At 43.9% G+C, this 21,186-nt stretch overlaps 1 protein-coding gene across 1 annotated transcript in view; it reads right to left on the reverse strand.

Annotated features, from left to right (window-relative positions):
• phex (phosphate regulating endopeptidase homolog, X-linked) overlaps positions 1 to 16,393 on the reverse strand; it is a 580,655-nt gene extending 564,262 nt beyond the window's left edge. Inside the window, exon 1 of the mRNA XM_073046078.1 lies at positions 16,128 to 16,393. Coding sequence (XP_072902179.1) covers positions 16,128 to 16,251 — 124 coding nt within the window. The 5' untranslated portion in view covers positions 16,252 to 16,393. The remainder of the gene's footprint in view (positions 1 to 16,127) is intronic.
• Between the last annotated feature and the right edge of the window lie 4,793 nt (positions 16,394 to 21,186).

Genomic DNA, 21,186 nt, shown 5'->3' on the forward strand with positions numbered 1-21,186 from the left:
TCCACATGTGATAGCCTTTTCAACATTACTGGCCAGGAGAGCTATCTTGTTATACTGGAAAGATACTAATCCGCCTACTGTTTTTTTATTGGCTCTCCTCCATTATGTCATGTTTAAGCTTGGAGAAAACTAGAAGCTGGACGTTTGATACATCTTTTAATTTTGAGCAAGTCTGGCGACCCTTTATTCAATATTTTCAAGATTGAATTTATTTTTATTTATTTATTTTTCTTTATTCTCTTTAGGGAAAATCCTTATCCGTGAAGGTTCGGAGGTGACTGGAAGGATGTTTTCTCTCTTTCTTTTTCTTCTAATTTTATCTTCAAATGGACTGCCCGATCTTTCTTTTTGCTTCTTTTTTTTAAATTTTTTTTGTTCCAATTTAGTTTAGTGGGTTTTTTTTCCTTTTATTAAATAAAATTTTCCAATCTTTTTTTTACGATTTGTTAAGAGGAGTTGTGGTTTCTTGATTATATTGTATATATAACAGCGTAACATTATACCTATCTGATTTTGATAATATATACTTTTCTTTACCGCTGTTTATACGTCTTTTGTATTATCTGTTTGCTAAACTTTTCCTCTGATTTGTATATTTTTTACTGGAAAATCAATAAAAAGATTGAAAAATGAAATAAATGTAAAAAAATGCAGAAATGGCTTGCTACATTGGAAAAATAGATGCGTTCATTTGCACAAGAGATACCTGGATATTGTATACTGAGCAAATTGAGCTGTATTTTGAAGCAAATTAAACAGCTAATGAAAAGCAAATGTCAACTTTGCTGAGTGTGTTCAGTTTAAAGGTATATAGTTTGCTTCAAAGTTTGATTGCTCCAACCAAATCAACAGAAAAGAGCTTTGCTGATATCATGAAAGTAACACAGGGACATTTAGAACCAGAAACATTGCTGATTGCAGAGTGCTTTAGGTTTTGTAATAAGAATCAAAAGGAAGGAGAGTCCATTTCAGCTTACTTGGCTGAACTGAAGATTCAAAAAGATTTCAAGATTCAAAAACTTTATTGTCATTCTAACCGTACATCAGCTCTGCAGGGCAGAATGAGACAGCGTTTCCCAGGGGCAGTGCAATCATAACATAACAAACGCAACACTAAATAATAAACATAACAATAAATGGTAAAACACAATAGCCACATGTCAGTTAAAAACAAGTTATAAGTGTCCAGTGCAAGTTAAGAGTGACCAAAGCAGATTCAGGTAGAGCAGCTATTTAGCAGTCTGACTGCCTGTGAGAGGAAGCTGTTTAGTAGCCTTGTGGTTTTAGTTTTGATGCTCCTGTAACGTTTACCTGATGGCAGAAGAACAAACAGTTTATGGAGAGGGTGTGAGGGGTCTTTAATGATGTACCGTGTCTTCTGGAGACATCGACTATCTGACTATCTGAAGAGATTATCTGAGCATTTTCAGTTGGGTAATGGGCTTAATGATGCACTGAGAGATCATTTAGTTTGTGAGATCTTACAAGAAAGCATTCATAAATGACTCCTTCCTGAAGCACAGCTCATGTTTAACAGAGCAGTTGAAATCACTGTATCAATGGAAAGAGCAGGCCAACCATTGAATTGCAGTCAGGAATGAAAGTGAGTGTGAACAAAATTGCACCTTCTAAACAGAAACCCGCCTGGCCAAACAAATAGTGATACACTGTGGCAGGGGCTCACATACGCCAAACAGACAATGCAGTTCCACTACTTTACACACCGCCCTCACACATCTCGAGGAGAAGGATGCTTATGTGAGAATGCTGTTCTTGGACTACAGTTCAGCATTCAACACCATAATTCCCTCCAGGCTCGACAGGAGTCTCAGGGTCAAGGCCTTGACCCTTCTTTGTGCAACTGGATCCTGGACTTCTTGTCAGATCGCCAGTAGGTGGTACGAGTGGGCTCCCTCACCTCCACCCCTCTGACTCTCAATACAGAAGCCCCTCAGGGCTGTGTACTGAGTCACCTCCTTTACTCCCTGCATACCCTGACTGTATCGCCACCCACAGCTCTAATCTGCTAATTAAATATGTCAATGGCACTATATTGTTTGGCCGTATCTCAAACAATAACGAGGTGGCCTACGGGGAAGAAGTCATCTCTCTGACACAGTGGTGTCAAGAAAACAACCTCTCCCTCAATGTCACAAAAACAAAGGAGCTGGTTGTGGATTACAGGAGGAATGGAGACGGGCTAACCCCTATAGACATCAATGGATCTGGGGTTGAGAGTGTAAACAGCTTTAAGTTCCTCAACATCCACATCACCGAGGACCTCACGTGGTCTGTACACACCAACTGTCTGGTGAAAAGGGACAACAGTGCCTCTTTCACCGCAGATGGTTGAGGAAGTTTGGTATGGGCCCCCAAATCCTAAGAACTTTCTACAGGGGCACAATTGAGAACATCCTGACTGGCTGCATCACTGCCTGGTATGGGGACTGTACCTCCCTCAATCACAGGACTCTGCAGAGAGTGGTACGGACAGCCCAACACATCTGCAGTTGTGAACTTCCCAGGATTCAGGACATTTACAAGGACAGGTATGTAAAAAGGGCCTGTAGGATTATTGGGGACCTGAATCACCCCAATCATAATCTATTCCAGCTGCTCCCATCCAGGAAGTGGTATGAAAGTCAGGACCAACAGGCTCCGGGACAGCTTCTTCCACCAGGCCATCAGGCTGATTAACTCATGCTTATGTGAGTGTATTTCTATGCTCTATTGACTGTTCTATTTATTATAAATTACTATGATTGCACATTTAGACAGAGACATAACAAAGATTTTTACTCCTCATGTATGTGAAGGATGTAAGAAATAGTGAATTCAATCCAATGCAGGTTTAAAGGTGAAACTTGCAGAAAATGCAGCAAAGTAGGTCACATACAACAGACAATAGGTGCAGAAGTAGACCATTCGGCCCTTTGAGCCTGCACCGCCATTTTGAGATCATGGCTGATCATCTACTATCAATACCCGGTTTCTGCCTTCTCCATATCCCTTGATTCCCCTATCCATAAGATACCTATCTAGCTCCTTCTTGAAAGCATCCAGAGAATTGGCCTCCACTACCTTCCGAGGCAGTGCATTCCAGACCCCCACAACTCTCTGGGAGAAGAAGTTTTTCCTTAACTCTGTCCTAAATGACCTACCCCTTATTCTCAAACCATGCCCTCTGGTACTGGACTCTCCCAGCATCTGGAACATATTTCCTGCCTCTATCTTGTCCAATCCCTTAATAATCTTATATGTTGCAATCAGATCCCCTCTCAATCTCCTTAATTCCAGCGTGTACAAGCCCAGTCTCTCTAACCTCTCTGCGCAAGACAGTCCAGACATCCCAGGAATTAACCTCGTGAATCTACGCTGCACTTCTACAGCCAGGATGTCCTTACTTAACCCTGGAGACCAAAACTGTACACAATACTCCAGGTGTGGTCTCACCAGGGCTCTGTACAAATGCAAGAGGATTTCCTTGCTCTTGTACTCAATTCCCTTTGTAATAAAGGCCAACATTCCATTAGCCTTCTTCACTGCCTGCTGCACTTGCTCATTCACCTTCAGTGACTGATGAACAAGGACTCCTAGATCTCTTTGTATTTCTCCCTTACCTAACTCTACACCGTTCAGATAATAATCTGCGTTCCTGTTCTTACTCCCAAAGTGGATAACCTCACACTTATTCACATTAAACACCATCTGCCAAGTATCTGCCCACTCACCCAGCCTATCCAAGTCACCCTGAATTCTCCTAACATCCTCATCACATGTCACGCTGCCACCCAGCTTAGTATCATCAGCAAATTTGCTGATGTTATTCTCAATGCCTTCATCTAAATCGTTGACGTAAATTGTAAACAGCTGTGGTCCCAATACCGAGCCCTGTGGCACCCCACTAGTCACCACCTGCCATTCCGAGAAACACCCATTCACCGCTACCCTTTGCTTTCTATCTGCCAACCAGTTTTCTATCCATGTCAATGTCTTCCCCTCAATGCCATGAGCTTTGATTTTACCCACCTATCTCCTATGTGGGACCTTATCAAATGCCTTCTGAAAATCGAGGTACACTACATCTACTGGATCTCCCCCATCTAACTTCCTGGTTACATCCTCGAAAAATTCCAACAGATTAGTCAAGCATGATTTACCCTTGGTAAATCCATGCTGGCTCGGCCCAATCCTATCACTGCTATCTAGATATGCCACTATTTCATCCTTAATAATGGACTCTAGCATCTTTCCCACCACCGATGTCAGGCTGACAGGTCGATAGTTCTCTGTTTTCTCCCTCCCTCCTTTCTTAAAAAGTGGGATAACATTAGCCATTCTCCAATCCTCAGGAACTGATCCTGAATCTAAGGAACATTGGAAAATGATTACCAATGCATCCGCAATTTCCAGGGCCACCTCCTTTAGTACCCTAGGGTGCAGACCATCTGGACCTGGGGATTTGTCAGCCTTCAGTCCCATCAGTCTTCTCATCACCGTTTCCTTCCGAATGTCAATCTGTTTCATTTCCTCTGTTACCCTATGTCCTTGGCCCATCCATACATCTGGGAGATTGCTTGTGTCTTCCTTAGTGAAAACAGATCTAAAGTACTCATTAACTTCTTCTGCCATTTCTCTGTTTCCCTTAACAATTTCACCCAATTCATTCTTCAAGGGCCCAACATTGTTCTTAACTATCTTCTTTCTCTTCACATACCTAAAAAAGCTTTTGCTATCTTCCTTTATATTCCTGGCAACTTGCGTTCATACCTCATTTTTTCTCCCCGTATTGTCTTTTTAGCTAAGTTCTGGTGTTCCTTAAAAACTTCCCAATCATCTGTCCTCCCACTCACCTTAGCTCTGTCATATTTCCTTTTTTTTAATGCTATGCAGTCTCTGACTTCCTTTGTCAACCACTGAGGCCCCTTTCCCCCTTTGAATCCTTCCTTCTCTGGGGGATGAACTGATTTTGCACCTTGTGCATTATTCCCAAGAATACCTGCCATTGCTGTTCCACTGTCTTTTCTGCTAGGCTATCCGTCCAGTCAACTTTGGCCAGCTCCTCCCTCATGGCTCCATAGTTTCCCCTGTTCATCTGCAACACTGACACCTCTGAGCTGCCCTTATCCTTCTCAAATTGCAGATAAAAGCTTATCATATTGTGATCACTACCTCTTAATGGCTCCTTTACTGCGAGATCGCTTATCAAATCCTGTTCATTACATAACACTAAATCCAGAATAGTCTTGTCCCTGGTCGGCTCTCGTACAAGTTGTTCCAAGAATGCATCCCGTAGGCACTCTACAAACTCCCTATCCTGTGGTCCAGCACCAACCTGATTCTCCCAGTTCACCTGCATGTTGAAATCCCCCATAACTACTGCGACATTACCTTTGCCACATGCCAATGTTAACTCCCTATTCAACTTGCACCCAATATCCATGCTACTGTTTGGTGGCCTGTAGACAACAGCCATTTGGGTCCTTTTGCCCTTACATACAAAGAGCATGTCAGGTGGACAAAAATAAGTGGACTGCACCAGGAAAAGAAAAAGATAAAAAGTAAAGTTGCAGTTTCAAAATGATCACTAATCTGAATTGTTGTTGAAAATTCTGATAGTAATGATACTGACATAGGACTGGGTAGCCTTATGGCTTACAATGTGAAAACTAACAAGAGACAAGCAAACTGGCTTGGACAAGAAGAGAACAGCAAATTAATTAAATTGGAATTGGACACTGGCTTGGCTCTTTCAGTCATTTCACCAATGAGTTTGAATGGCATTTCAAAGATACTGAACTGAAGCCTGCAGATATCCAACTAAGAACCATACAGGAAAAGAAGATAACTCCTGTGGGAATGACATTCCTAGCAGTGAAATGCAACGACCAACAAGCCACACTGACTCTTGTATGTGGTGAAAACAGGAGGGCCAGCATTGTGGGGTCATGACTGGCTCAGACAACTGCAACTTGATTGGAGATCCATCCCCATTTCCTTGTCACGTCCCCTGCAATAGTCAACTGAAAGTGAATTCAGAAAGGTACTGGACGATGCCACATCAGTGTTCAAAGATGGCATTGGAAAACTCAAAACATATGAAGGATAAAATAGTGTTAAATAAAAATGCCACACCCAAGTTTTGTTCCCAGGAGCCAAGAAGACTGGGTCTGTCAGGATCTGTGGTGATTTTAAGGTCACTGTCAACCCAATACTGAGAGCAGATCAATATCCTCTGTTCAGGATAGAAAATACATTTGCAAACCTTTCTTCAGCAAATTGCACTTAACTGAGGCCTGCTTACAGATGTAGATGGAAGAAGAGTCCAAAATATTTCTCACTATAAACACTCACAAAAGGCTTTATCACTGTAATAGGCTTACTTTTGGAGTAGCATCTGCACCTGCACTCTGGACCAAGTGCTCCATACTGCCTAGACACACAGTGTTACCTGGATGACATCATTGTTTCCAGCAAGGATGGCACAAAACATCTCCAAAATCTCAAGACAGTGATAAAAAATTAGAAGATTATGGGCTCAGAGCATGGCACAACAAGTGCAAATTCTTTAAAACAAGCATCACTTACTACGGTCACACCATTAACACACAAGGATTACACAAGTGTGCTGGGAAAATTCAAGCAGTGGTCCATGCCCCAAAGCCAAAGAATCTGTCACTGTTGCAGTCCTTTTTAGGATTTGTCAATTACTTTAATAGGTTCCTGCCAAACCTGGCTACTGTGCTCCACTCCGTGAACTCATTACTACAGATCGGGAACAAATGGCAATGGACGAAACAGTGTGAGGTGGCTTTCCAAAAGACAAAAGAAATGCTGACATCAGACAATATAATCCACATTGTTTCGTGAAGTTGGCCTGTGCTGCCCTGCCGTAGGGTATAGCTGCAGTCAGCTCACATGTTATGAGTGATAGAAGTTTAAAGTTACTTTATTATCAAAAAATGTATGCAAAATACAACTCTGGGATCTGTGTTCTCCAGATAGCCATGAAACAAAGACAAGCCTTGGGTCCCTTCACACACATGAGAAAGGGAAACAAAAACTCGCAAAGCCAAGCCCCCAACACCTTCTCTCACACAAAGATTAACAGATCGCCCACACAGAAAAACACCAACAAGAACATTGAACTCCTCCCTCGCAGAAAAAACTAACAGATTGCCTCCCCCCCCCCAGAAAATGGCAACGAGGACATCAAATCCCAACCCCCAACCTGCCAATCTGCAATGCGAAAGAAACCACAGAAAGATGAATGTGACCAATATGAACTGGGGGGGGGGGAGGGGAGGGGGCCACTGGAGAGCAAAACTTTGCTGATTTGAGTTGAGATGCATTCTGTATTTAGCTGGAGTTTGTTGCTAAGCAGGGAGGGGTGTTGTGTATTTAATATTTCAGTAACATTTGAGTAATATTATAAATATATTCCTTGTTATTTAAATAAGCATTGTGGGTTATAAGTAAAAGTATGTAAACGGCATATGTCATCACATCACCACCTCTCAAGTGCAAGTCTCGCTAAAACTAAGAATGTACATAAGTATCCCAATTTTGTGTTTTTCTTTCAATTAACTTTACGCTTTGGAGTTGCAGGACACAACAGATAGTATTTTGGGACGTTTTTTTCCCTGGAATGTAGGAGAGTGAGGGGGTGACCTTACAGAAGGGTGGGGAGTTTACCAAAGGTTTATAGGGAAATGGGCCTAACACTGGCACATGGTCAACAAGGTCATTTTGGGTTGTAGGACCGTATCTGTGCTGTACAATACTATGACTCCAAGTTTCACTGTATTTAAATGAGCAGAAACCTGATAATATATCTCAGCACATCTTTTTTATTTAAACTTATTGCTTTGTGTTATTTACTGACAGGATGTGGATATCACTAGTGATCCCAGCATTTATTGTTCATTCCTATTTGCCTCTACACTGAGGGAGCAGCCGGCTAGGTGGGTCTGGAGTCACCTGTACACCAGACCAGGTACGAACAGCGGATTCTCGTAGAACATAGCAGACCACTGCTTCAGAGCCCATTCCATCAAACCCCAGTCCCCCACCCATTTCACTGCAAACCCTTCCCTCGCACACCAACTCCATCAGGGCCAATTAACCCACCCACCTGCGTGTCTTTGGGATGCGGAAGAAAAGCAGGACCCCAGGGTGGAAGTCACATGGACACAAGGGGCATGTGCAAAGTTCACACCAACAGCACCCAAGACCAAGACAGACCCTGAGTCACTGGGCTGTGAGTAGCGACTCTGTTCATTTTACCCCTGTGCTGAACATCTACTGTGCCAGCAGCTTGTTTTTAAACAACACTCGGTTGTCCCTCCCTCAGTGTCTGGCACAAACAACCTGACACAGGACTAAGAGCATAGCCATAGCTGCTCCAAGTGCAGATCCTTTTTCTCTTGTAGTTTGGCTGTCTTCCCAATTAAGATGGATGTGGAGAAATGGAAGTTTGGAAGCAGCATGTTCCAATTTGGAGTGTGTGAGTAATGAGTGGCATTGATGCCCATTAGAGCATTGTTGAAATGGACCTCATTCTGAAAAACCTGCGGCTCAATGTCAATATAGCACTTTTACCTCCAGACCTATGTCCTATTTAGTTACACAATCATAAAACGATCACACGGAAGAGACCATTCAGCCCACTACATCCACCAGCCCCCTTCTTCACAGCCTCGCAGAACTTTTCTTCACCATATATCCATTCTGTTCCCTTTTGCAGGCCACAGTGGAAGCTGCCTCCCCCCCACTGCTCAGTACGTAACCATAAGGAACAGCAGAGAGTTGTGGGCACAGCTCAGCACATCACAGGAACCAGCCTCCCCTCCCTGGACTCTGTCTACGCTTCTTGCTGCCTCAGTAAAACAGCCAGGTAATCCCACCCTGCACATCCTCTCTTCTCCAATTTCCCATCAGACAGAAGGTAAAGGCTGAAGAACAGCTTCTGTTCTGCCGTTGAATGGTCGCCAATACAAAAAGACGCACTCTTGACTCACAGTCGGCCTGGTTGTGGTCTTGTGCCTGCACTGCACTTTTTCTGTCTCTGTAATTTTGCATTCTCTTCTTGCTTTCCCTTGCACTATCTCAATGCACTGATGTAATCAAATGATCTGAAATGACTGCATGCAGAACAAAGTTTTCACTGCACCTCTGTACATATATCTACAGTAAACTGCAGACAGTGCATTCCAGTTCCAATCTCACGCTGCTGGTGGAGGTTTTTGCTCCTTCACTCTATCATTTTAGACGTATATCACACTCCCCCTCTGCCTTTTCTACTCCAAACAAAACTCTCCCTCAACTTCCAACCTATCTTCACAGATGTGGTCCCCCACCCCGGGACCATTCTACTCTAGACCTTTTCAAAGCCACCTCATCCTTCCTATAATGTGAAACCAGTTGAAGACAATTGTTTTTAATAAAGGTTCTGCATGACTTCCCTGCTTTTATACTCTAAACTTCTTTAGATAAAGTCCAGAACTGTTTATGTGTGATTAATTACTTTCTCAACCAGCCTCTCCACCTTCAGTGACTAGTGTACATATACACTCATTTCTTCAGTTCCTGCACCTCGTTCAGAAAGTATCCTTTACGCAACTAATTCTTCCTACCAAAGTGCATCACTTCTCATTTCTCCGCACTCAACTCCATCTGCCATACGTCTGCCCCTTCTACCAGTCTGTTCATGTCCAGTTGCGCTTTGTCACCAGCCTCTTCCCAGTTCACTGTACTGTTGAGTCTTGTGTCATCCACAAATTTAGAAGTTGTGGCATTCTCCCCCAAGTCTGTCAGATAAAGCATCAGCCTCAATGCAAAGAGTGGAGGCAACACTGTACACCGTCCTCCAGTCTGACAAACAACATTTCACCACAGCCCTCTGTGTCTGTTACGTAACCAACTTTGTATCCGTGTTTACAGTTTCCTCTTCAACCTGTGCTTCAACATTGACCAGTTATGAAGCACCACATTGACCGTACATCCCTCATCAAATCTACTTGTTATCTAATTCTATCAATACCTAACTTGCCCTTTACAAAATCCACCCTGGCTTGCCTAAATTAGTTCCAATTCCTCCAGGTGATTATAAATCCCGTCCCAGATCAATGTTTCTGAAAGCTTTTCCAACAGAGATTAAACTGACTGGCTATAGTTTCTGGATATATCCTTCCTCCTGCAGTATGAGAAGATTAGACTCTGAAATGGAAGGAGATGTTAAATCCGTGGCCCTGCCTGTCCCTACTACACTCACGTTAACAGTTCCTGTGACAGTTAATGATAAAACACAGTATTTTCTTTAGTGTCGGCCAACATTTATCCCCCAACAGACTCATTTAATATTAGATTTTGTCTTTGTGACGTTTGTAGGACTCAGCATGTGGTCTGTTACATAATAGACCAACAATATTCAAAAAGGGTTTAGTTTGACTGTAGTGTATTTTGTTTTGAAGAAAGGTAAAGAGGGTGAGATAGCTTTGTTCATGAAGGGAAGAATCCCAGCAGTGCTGAGTACACTGGACAGTGATGTGGAATTGGGCTGCTTGGAATTAAGGAAAAGGGGAAAGACGGGTCTGCTGGTATTGGAGTATAAAATATTATGGGGTATAAAACTTAATGCTAAAAACTATGTGGAATGCTAAAAGACAATGGTGTGTTAATATATGCTAATGAGAGGTAGTCAGCTTTGAAGTTTGCTATGGGCTCTGCATGTATCCAATTGAATGTAGACGACAATATGTGTTAATAAAAGGTAGCTAAGAGATGTTTTGCTTTGAACTTGTCTGCTGTGTAACTAAAGCTATGTAGTCAGACTAGAACATGAATAAGTCAATAGGTAAAAACAATAGTGGCGGATGTACTTGTGATATGCACCTATAGACCGCTTGGATATGTTAATGCAACTAAACCAGGGGATTGCTTTAAAAAGCTGCTGTGTCCGAGAATCGGGAGACAATCAGCGACTAGCTCAATGACTGTCTCAGCTTTGATTTGCAAATTAAAGTTTAACCCTTCTTGAAGAATCTTCTGCGTCTCCTGGTCATTTGTAAAGCACGAAAAACCACAACACTGGGAGCAGTCCATAGGCCCCCAAGATGTGGCTTTTCTAAAGGAGCACTCAAACAGGGAAACAGTAAAGACATGTAAGAAGTTTCAGATGTGTTTTTACATTTGACTAATCAAACTGTTGTGGGTGCAGAAGAGGAGGAATTTATTCTTCAGAGCAGTAAATTACAGACCTTACCCACACTCTGTTTAAGGTTTGTCATGCATAATGAGGCAAGATTAATGAAAAACCTGTGGTTAAGGATTCTCCCAGGAGCAGTGATCACAATGTGTTGTAATTCTGGATACACTCAATGTCCTCAAACAACAGCAGTTACAATAGTCTGAAGGGGTAGTTGGCTGGAGTGAGCTGGGTAATAAACTTAGGGATAGGTTAAGTGAACGGGCAGAGCAGACATTTAAACAGCTAGTTCATAATACAGCAGAAATTTATCTGAATTCGATAAAAAGGATTGCAAAAGAATTTGTGATTGAAAATGAAAGTCAAGGAAAAGAGTAAATCAAAGACTAGAGCATATAATTAACAAGAGCTAGTGTTCGACAAGAGGACTAGGGATTTTGAAGAGCCAGCAGCAAGAGACTCAAATGTTAATAAAATCTTTTTTAAATATGAGAGAAAACTGGGAAGTACAGTATTAGGAAAACAAACAGCAAGCACTTTCTTATAAATAAAATGAAAAAGGTTAGCCAGGGTAAGTGTAGGGCTTTTGGAGCGTGAGACTGGGAAATTAAAACATGAAATGAAGAAACGGCAAATAAATCAATATTTTGCATCAGTAATCCACTGCTAATATCCTACAGGTTTCTGATGGGTAGAAAGAACTTGTGATAATTGCAATCATAAATAATAGGATATTGGAAAAATTAATTGGACTAAAGTCAGTCAAGACACTGGGCTCTGATGGCCACATATGAAGGTTTAAAAGAAATTGGCTGTAGTGATGCTGGAGCCATTGGTTAAGATTTTGGAGTTGCAGAGGACTGAGAAGCTGCAAGTGTGACTCCATTGTTCATGAATGGAGGATGTGGATAACTTCAGGCCTGTTAGCTTACCAACATCTGTCACTGGAAAGGCGCTAGTGTCTATATTCAGGATGAAATACCTAGCCATGCCAACAAACTTAACATAATAAAACTAAGTCGATGCATTTTACAGAAGGTAATTACTCTTTGACAAATCTGTGAATTCAACAAGCAAAAACGATGGAGAAAAATCTGTGGATGCAATCACTGTGTCATACTCCACAGAAAGCAATTCTTTAGCACTCTCTGCCCATGTCATCTTCACTAATCGCATATACTAGCACTTCTCCATAGCCTCCTATGCCTTGGCAGTTCAAATGCTTATCCAGATACTTTATAAATGTCAATAGAGTCTCTGCCTTCACCGTCTTCTCTGGCAGTGTGTTCCAAACACCTTCTGTTGTCAGACCTGCACAAGCAACCACCTCCCAGTCTCATTTCAGCTAACAGGAATCACCTGCACCTTATTTCCAACTCATCACCTGCAGCCTATTGAAACCCTGCTCTCGAACACAGCTTTTATTCACTCTTCAAAACAACCAGCCTCAACCAGTTGCTCCTAGCCTTCAACACACACAAAATGCTGGTAGAACACAGCAGGCTAGGCAGCATCTATAGGGAGAAGTGCTGTCGACGTTTCGGGCCGAGACGTTTTCGGGTCTCGGCCCGAAACGTCGACAGCGCTTCTCCCTATAGATGCTGCCTAGCCTGCTGTGTTCTTCCAGCATTTTGTGTGTGTTGTTGTTTGAATTTCCAGCATCTGCAGATTTCCTCGTGTTTGCTCCTAGCCTTCAGTTACTTTGTTGCCTGTGGTATTTAGTACCTGTTCCCTCTTTCTTTTTGTGGCCCTTGTGGTTTATTATTGTGCAGTTTACTCTTAAGCTTATTGCTCACTGCTAAATCATTTTCACTGCTCTGCTTTTGGGTCAAGCCTCCTGACAGGACGAGTGAAGCAGCAATTCACCCAGAAGTGTTTGCTTGCCTAAAGGAACTTGTCCATTAACACATCCAGAGGCAGAAGGAAACCACTGACTAGCTACTCACCACTCTCAACCAGCTCTCTGTCCTGATACAGCACACCAGCCAAGCTCCTCCTCGGAGCCCTGGAGTTCAGTGCCCGAATACTCCAATGAATCCCCAGCCTAGTGCTGCAACTATCTGTCCCAGTGCACCTTACACTTCGAGGGCCTGCCATCTCTGAACTCTATGGACTGAGCCAAGGTTGCCTTCTTCATCTCTCTCTTGGCTGGATGAGCTCTGACCTGGGATGCTGCTAATTGGGACAATAAGACCCGCATTTGCAATAAATTTTGATGATTTCACCACTGAGATGCACTGGGTTTTTGACCATTTGGGAAGCAGAAGGGAGGCAGTAGATCAGATATTTACCCCGCATCAAGCCTTGGATTACACCATGGAATTCAGGACCGTCACAGTGAAGGGCCACGGCAGCATGTAAGTCCAGTGACCCATTACTACTGCAGCATCTTGGAGGGCTTGGAAGATAAGCCGTCTACTTGGGAAAGCCTCATCACTCAGGCTGTCCAGACTGACAAGTGTCTTGTGGAGCAACCCTTCTGGTCATTAACCAGACTTCCATTTCCACACCAGGCTGCACAACCCTCCACAGCAACATCCCCAGAACCCAGGTCTGGAAATAAATTCCTCAGATCCCCTCAAAACCTGCTCACTCCCTACATTCAGCCTGTGCTTTCTGCTTTTAGATGTCTCCATTATGGGAAGAAGTTTCTCACTAACCTTTACGGAGCTGCAAAGAAAAGAGCCATCAGGACTGTCAGAGAGGCTGCTGAACGAGCCTCCAGATGGCTGTGGATCAAAGGGTGGACCACTGCTGCTGGGACACAAGCCAGGGCCTGATCAACCCTGGCTGGGTCACCTAGGCAAGAGTGTCTGCTGTTGAAAGACCCGGAACACCCGATGAGCCCAGGCTGTGTCACTGATGATGTGTCCCTGGATATCCTAGGACTTATCTCAGCATCATACATGTCTCTCATAATACAGTACATCTTTCAGGTTTTCTCCTCACTCCCACCTTCAGCCTTCTGTTTCAAGGAATACAAACCCAGCCTATTCAGTCTCTCCCCATACCTGGAAAAACTCCATCACAGGCAACATCCCAGTAAATCTCCATTGCAGCCTCTCCAGTGAAGTTAAATCTTCCTAAAGCACTGGCAAGCACTGCAGCTGTGGCCTAACCATTGTTTCATGAAGTTGTACCATGACCTACATACTTTTATATTCACTGCCCCTGCTAATAACAGTCAGTATCCCAAATGCCTCTTCACCTCATCAACTTGGGCTGCCACTATTAGGGATCCATGAACTTTGTACACCAAATTCCTCTATTCCCCAAAACGATCTAAGACCCAAACATTCTTGGTCACGGTCCAACCTTATTCTACCTCCTAAAAATTCATCACCTTCCACTATCAGAATTTGGTTCTATCTGTCATTGCTCAACCCAGCTCACCAATATCATTCTGTACTTTATGACGACCCATCCTCCTCATTATCAACACCACAACCAGCATAACCAGACTCTGTGTCAACTGCAAGTTGGCTCTCACATTCAAATCATGATTGCATTTGACAATCGGTAAAGTACCCATCATTAATTTCTGAGCACGAACTTTCAAGTACAAAAAGAGGTCTCCACCATCATCCTCCATTTCCCATTATCAAGTTAATTTTGAATCCATTTTTCCACCTTTCCCGGGGAGGGTGGGTGGGATTGAGTGTGGTGCCCTTGCCATTCCCACCCTGATCTTCTGGGTGTGAGCATAAAGAATCTTCTGAGGAAGTGCTGCGCTCATACCACAGGGAAATTCTCCAGAACAGCCCTGCAGAGATCACCAGCAGCATTGGGCCAGGCCATCTCAGTCACCGGGTCCCCCACACACAGGAACAGCCAGGGGGGGGGATGCAAGGGGCATGCAAGGAAGGCAAGGCAGAGACTGGTGCCCAGAGAAAGAGGGCACATGGGGAAGGAGGGCAGACGCTGACTAGTCCAGTAAAGTGAGAAGCAGACAAAAAATGGCAAAAGGTCCAAAACCAACTGCACTTTAATCATAACAACAACACACACAAGATGTTGGTGGAACACAGCAGGCCAGGCAGCATCTGTAGGGAGAAGCGCTGTCAACGTTTCAGGCCGAGACCTTTCGTCAGGACTGAAATGCTGGTTCCACCAGCATTTTGTGTGTGTTGTTTGAATTTCCAGCATCTGCAGATTTCCTCGTGTTTGCACTTTAATTATTTTTTAAAATAACAGGAGGTTGATGGTGGCTCAAGGTGAGCACAAAGCAATGATACTGAGATAAATGAGAACAGGAGCCAGATTACTGATGCTGCTTGGCATAATTATTGACCTTAGATAGATATACCCTGCTCTTGTCTGAACCCTGCTCTGGGATTTCTTTGCATCCACCTCTTATGAGACACAGCCCTTTCCAATATCAGCATAGCATAGGTGTCTCAACCTGGCCTGAGTTAGACGGGACCTACAGTCTACTGATTCAGGAGCTGAATTGCCACAAATGGCATGAGACCCAAAATGGTTATTTATCACTCCATTTGGAGATAATTTTATGACACAACAGGCATTATACCCAGATTTCATATATGGACCCAACTCCAACCCATGCAGATTTTCAAAACGTAGAAGAGCTCTCTCTGTTGATGACAATGCTGTTCTTAAACTCCTATGTAAAAATTACAACATCAGTTTGAACCCCTTTCTCTATTGTTGACAGTGCTGTTCTTAAGTCAGATAGAGCTCTTAAAGATAGCGGAGTCAGGGAATATGGGGAGAAGGCAGGAACGGGGTACTGATTGTGGATGATCAGCCATGATCATTGAATGGCTCGAAGGGCCGAATGGCCTACTCCTGCACCTATTGTCTATTGGCTATAAACCCCTGTGCAAAAATTACAACATCATTTTGAACCTTTGGAAACTTACAACACAAGCTTGAGCAGAGTTGGAAAATGCACACTCACCCAGTATCAGAACAATACCGAGAGCCACAGCTACAGCCACAGAAATAAAGAGGGCTACTTTCAACCATTTGTTTCGATGTCTTCCCATGGTCGGTCTTGCATTCTCCAACACCTCCATCTGCATGATGTCCAAAAGTTCCTCCTATCCTTCTCCTTCTCTATGGAAAAACCAGTCCTCTAGAGTTGGTTAAAATTTTCCATTTACGGGCAGGAGTGTTATGCACAACCTGTCCTCCCTCTCAGAGAAAGAACAGTGGCTGCTCTCCCTCCCCTGTACACTACTTGGAAGAATGTAGGTCCCAGTTTAAGTGCAGCCACTAACTTGTCTGCTGCATAAGCCAGCAGTTAGTTTTAATGTATTAGTTTATATCTGTCACTGCAGCAATTCCTTATCCAGCTTGCAATGATCAGGGATGTATACAAACGTCAGTTCTAATGAAACTCCAACTCCAAATATATAACTCCTGGCATGTTGTGCAACTTGAAATGTCATCACAAGAGATTTTGCAGATGCTGGAAATCCAGAGTAACACACACAAAATGCTGATCTTAGATCTTAAGGCACAAACTAACGGAGATGGGAGTAGACTCTCACATGGTGGATTGGATAGTGGACTACTTGACAGATAGACCTCAGTATGTGCGGTTGGGAGACTGTAGGTCTGACACGGTGGTCAGCAGCACAGGAGCGCCGCAGGGAACCGTACTCTCTCCGGTCCTGTTCACCCTGTACACATCAGACTTCCAATATAACTCGGAGTCCTGCCATGTGCAGAAGTTCGCTGATGACACGGCCATAGTGGTGTGTGTCAGGAATGGACAGGAGGAGGAGTATAGGAAACTGATACAGGACTTTGTGATATGGTGCAACTCAAACTACCTGCGTCTCAATATCACCAAGACCAAGGAGATGGTGGTGGACTTTAGGAGATCTAGGCCTCATATGGAGCCAGTGATCATTAATGGAGAATGTGTGGAGCAGGTTAAGACCTACAAGTATCTGGGAGTACAGTTAGACGAGAAGCTAGACTGGACTGCCAACACAGATGCCTTGTGCAGGAAGGCACAGAGTCGACTGTACTTCCTTAGAAGGTTGGCGTCATTCAATGTCTGTAGTGAGATGCTGAAGATAGGTCAGTTGTGGAGAGCGCCCTCTTCTTTGTGGTGGCGTGTTGGGGAGGAAGCATTAAGAAGAGGGACGCCTCACGTCTTAATAAGCTGGTAAGGAAGGCGGGCTCTGTCGTGGGCAAAGTACTGGAGAGTTTAACATCGGTAGCTGAGCGAAGGGCGCTGAGTAGGCTACGGTCAATTATGGATAACTCTGAACATCCTCTACATAGCACCATCCAGAGACAGAGAAGCAGTTTCAGCGACAGGTTACTATCGATGCAATGCTCCTCAGACAGGATGAAGAGGTCAATACTCCCCAATGCCATTAGGCTTTACAATTCAACCGCCAGGACTTAAGAACTTTTTAAAAGCTATTATTAATGCTTTTTGAGATAGTGATTTAGATGCATATCATATTTTTTACTGAGTTAAGTATTGTATGTAATTAGTTTTGCTACAAGTGTATGGGACATTGGAAAAAAAGTTGAATTTCCCCATGGGGATGAATAAAGTATCTATCTATCTGAAGCAACTCAGCAGGTCAGGCAGCAGTCATGGAGAGGTCCATATTTCTGGCCGAGGTCCTTTCTCAAGTCTGGAAAGGAATGGGGAAGAAGTCAGAATAAGGTAGAGGAGGAGGAGGAGGAGGAGTACAAGCTGAAAGGTGATAGGTGAAGCCAAGTGAGGGGTAAGGGGTCTGGAGGAGCTGGGATGAAATGAGAAGCTAGGTGAGAAAGCAAAGGTTTTGTCTGCTGAAAAATCAGTTTCCCAGTAAAATAATTACATTGCAGGGACCGTTAGGTCAGTTTTTGACAGGTTTGATTTGTCATGAGGCGGGTGTCTTCAAAGAAACAAGTTGAAGCATTCTGCCACTTAAAGAATCACAGTGATAAAGTCATCAAGCTGTCAAAACTCATTGACCAATAAACCTATAGAAACCATAAGCTATTCACAGATCTATAGAGTTATTGAGCCATACCATCAAGCTATCAAGTCTCAGAGCCATAAACCACTGATTTATAGAGAAATAGACATGGCGTTATAGACTCATGTAGAGATCAATTCGCAGGGTCATAGACCTACAGAGCTAACACGGTTCACACTGGTGAGATGGGAGAGACTGCGCATACAACTGTTGCCTGAGTGCTTCACCAGTCGCATCTTTATGGGAGAGTGGCAAAGAGAAAGCTCCCATGAAAAACTCCCATGAAATCTCGGCTAGAGTTTGCCAGAGGGCATATGGGAGATGCTGAAGTCAGCTGGAAGAAGGTTCTATGGTCTGATTAAACAAAAACTGAGCTTTTCAGCCATCAGACTATACGCTATGTTTGGCGTAATCCGAACACTGCACGTCATCAAAAACACACTATGCCTCCATGGTAGAGGGTAAAATGAATACGGCAAAATATAGGGAACTCCTGGAGGAAAACCTAATGAACTGCAACTTGGGAGAAGATTTGTTTCCCAGCGAGACAATGATCCCAAGCATAAGCCAAAGCTACAGAGGAATGGCTTTAAAACAACAAAGTTCATGTCCTGGAGTGGCCAAGTCAGAGTCCAGACCTCAATCTAATTGAGAATCAGCGGCTGGAATGGAAAACGGCTGTTCACTCATGATCCTCATTCAATCCAACAGAGCCTGAACAGTTTTGTAAAGAAGAATCGGGGGAATTGCAAATGTGCAAAGCTGACAGAGGCCTATCCACACAGACTCGAGGCTGTAAATGCTGCCAAAGGTGCATCTATCAAATCCTGACTTGAAGGGGTGAATAATTATGCAATCAATTATTTTGTGTTTTATATTTGTAATTAATTTAGATCAAGTCAAGTCACTTTTTATTGTCATTTCGACCATAACTGCTGGTACAGTACATAGTGAAAATGAGACTATGTTTTTTCAGGACCATGGTGTTACATGACACAGTGCAAAAACTAGACTGAACTACGTAAAAAACAACACAGAGAAAAAACTACACTAGACTACAGACCTATCCAGGACTGCATAAAGTGCTCAAAGCAATGCAGACATTATATTGAATAATAAACAAGACATTAGGGCAATAAGGTGTCAGTCCAGGCTCTGGGTATTGAGGAGTCTATGATAGCTTGGGGGAAGAAAAGTCTGGTCATGAGAGCCCGAATGCTTCGGTGCCTTTTCCCAGATGGCAGGAGGGAGAAGAGTTTGTATGAGGGGTGCGTGGGGTCCTTCATAATGCTGTTTGCCTTGCGGATGCAGCGTGCAGTGTAAATGTCCGTAATGGCAGGAAGATCTTCCCAGCTGACCTCATTATCCGCTGCAGGGTCATGCGATCCAAGATGGTACAATTTCCGAACAAAGCAGTGATGCAGCTGCTCAGGGTGCTCTCAATACAACCCCTGTAGAATGTGGTGAGGATGGGGGGTGGGAGATGGACTTTCCTCAGCCTTCGCAGGAAGTAGAGACACTGCTGGGCTTTCTTTGCTATGGAGCTGGTGTTGAGGGACCAGGTGAGATTCTCCGCCAGGTGAACACCAAGAAATTTGGTGCTCTTAACGATTTCTACCGAGGAGCCATGGATGTTCAGCGGGGAGTGGTCACTCTGTACCCTCCTGAAGTCAACAACTATCTCTTTTGTTTTGTTCACATTAAGAGACAGGTTGTTGGCTCTGCACCAGTCAGTTAGCCGCTGCACCTCCTCTCTGTATGCTTACTCATCGTTCTTGCTGATGAGACCCACCACGGTCATGTCATCGGCGAACTTGATGATGTGGTTCGAGCTGTGTGTTGCAGCACAGTCGTGGGTCAGCAGAGTGAACAGCAGTGGACTGAGCACGCAGCCCTGGGGAGCCCCCGTGCTCAGTGCGATGGTGTTGGAGATGCTGCTCCCAATCCGGACTGACTGAGGTCTCCCAGTCAGGAAGTCTAGAATCCAGTTGCAGAGGGAGGTGTTCAGGCCCAGTAGGCTCAGCTTTCCAATCACTTTCTGAGGGATGATTGTGTTGAATGCTGAACTGAAGTCTATGAACAGCATTCGAACGTACGTGTCTTTTTTGTCCAGGTGGGTTAGGGCCAGGTGACAGACAGACAGACAGACATACTTTATTGATCCCGAGGGAAATTGGGTAGGCAATTGGAAATTGGGTAGGAAATTGGAGGGTGATAGCAATGGTGTTGTCTGTTGAGCGGTTGGGACGGTACACAAACTGCAGGGGGTCCAGTGAGGGGGGCAGCAGGGTCTTGATATGCCTCATGACGAGCCTCTCGAAACGCTTCATGATGATGGATGTGAGTGCAACGGGACGGTAGTCATTTAGGCAGGACACTGAAGATTTCTTCGGCACGGGAACGATGGTGGCAGCCTTGAAGCACGTTGGAATGGTGGCGCTGCTCAGGGAGATGTTGAAGAAGTCAGTGAGAACATCTGCTAGCTGGTCAGCACATCCTCTGAGCACTCTACCAGGGATATTGTCTGGTCCAGCAGCCTTCCATGGGTTGACCCTGCACAGGGTTCTTCTCACATCGGCCACGGTGAGACACAGCACCTGGGCATTTGTAGGATCACTTTGTAGAAATCTGTTTTCACTCTGACACAAGTCCTTTTCTGTTGATCAATGTCAAAAAATGCCAAATTAAATCCACTATGATTCAATCTTGTAAAACAATGAAACATGAAAACTTCCAAGGGGGGTGAATACTTTTTATAGGCTCTGTATATCCCTCCATGATTCTTCCAGCTCCTGTACATTATCGCCAATGTTTCTCCACTCCTCCCTATGAATTTCACATTCTGTTCACTGTACTTGCCCATGTCCATCTTAGACATAAATTAGGCCATTTGACCTATCGAGTCTTCTCTGCCATTCAATCATGGCTGATCCTCTTTTCGATATCCTCCTCAACCGCAGTTCCAGCCTCCTCCCCGTAACCTTTCATGTCATGTCCAATCAAGAACCTATCAAACTCTGCCTT

This window comes from Hemitrygon akajei, chromosome 5 (genome assembly GCF_048418815.1).
Source record: "Hemitrygon akajei chromosome 5, sHemAka1.3, whole genome shotgun sequence".
Taxonomy (NCBI): domain Eukaryota; kingdom Metazoa; phylum Chordata; class Chondrichthyes; order Myliobatiformes; family Dasyatidae; genus Hemitrygon; species Hemitrygon akajei.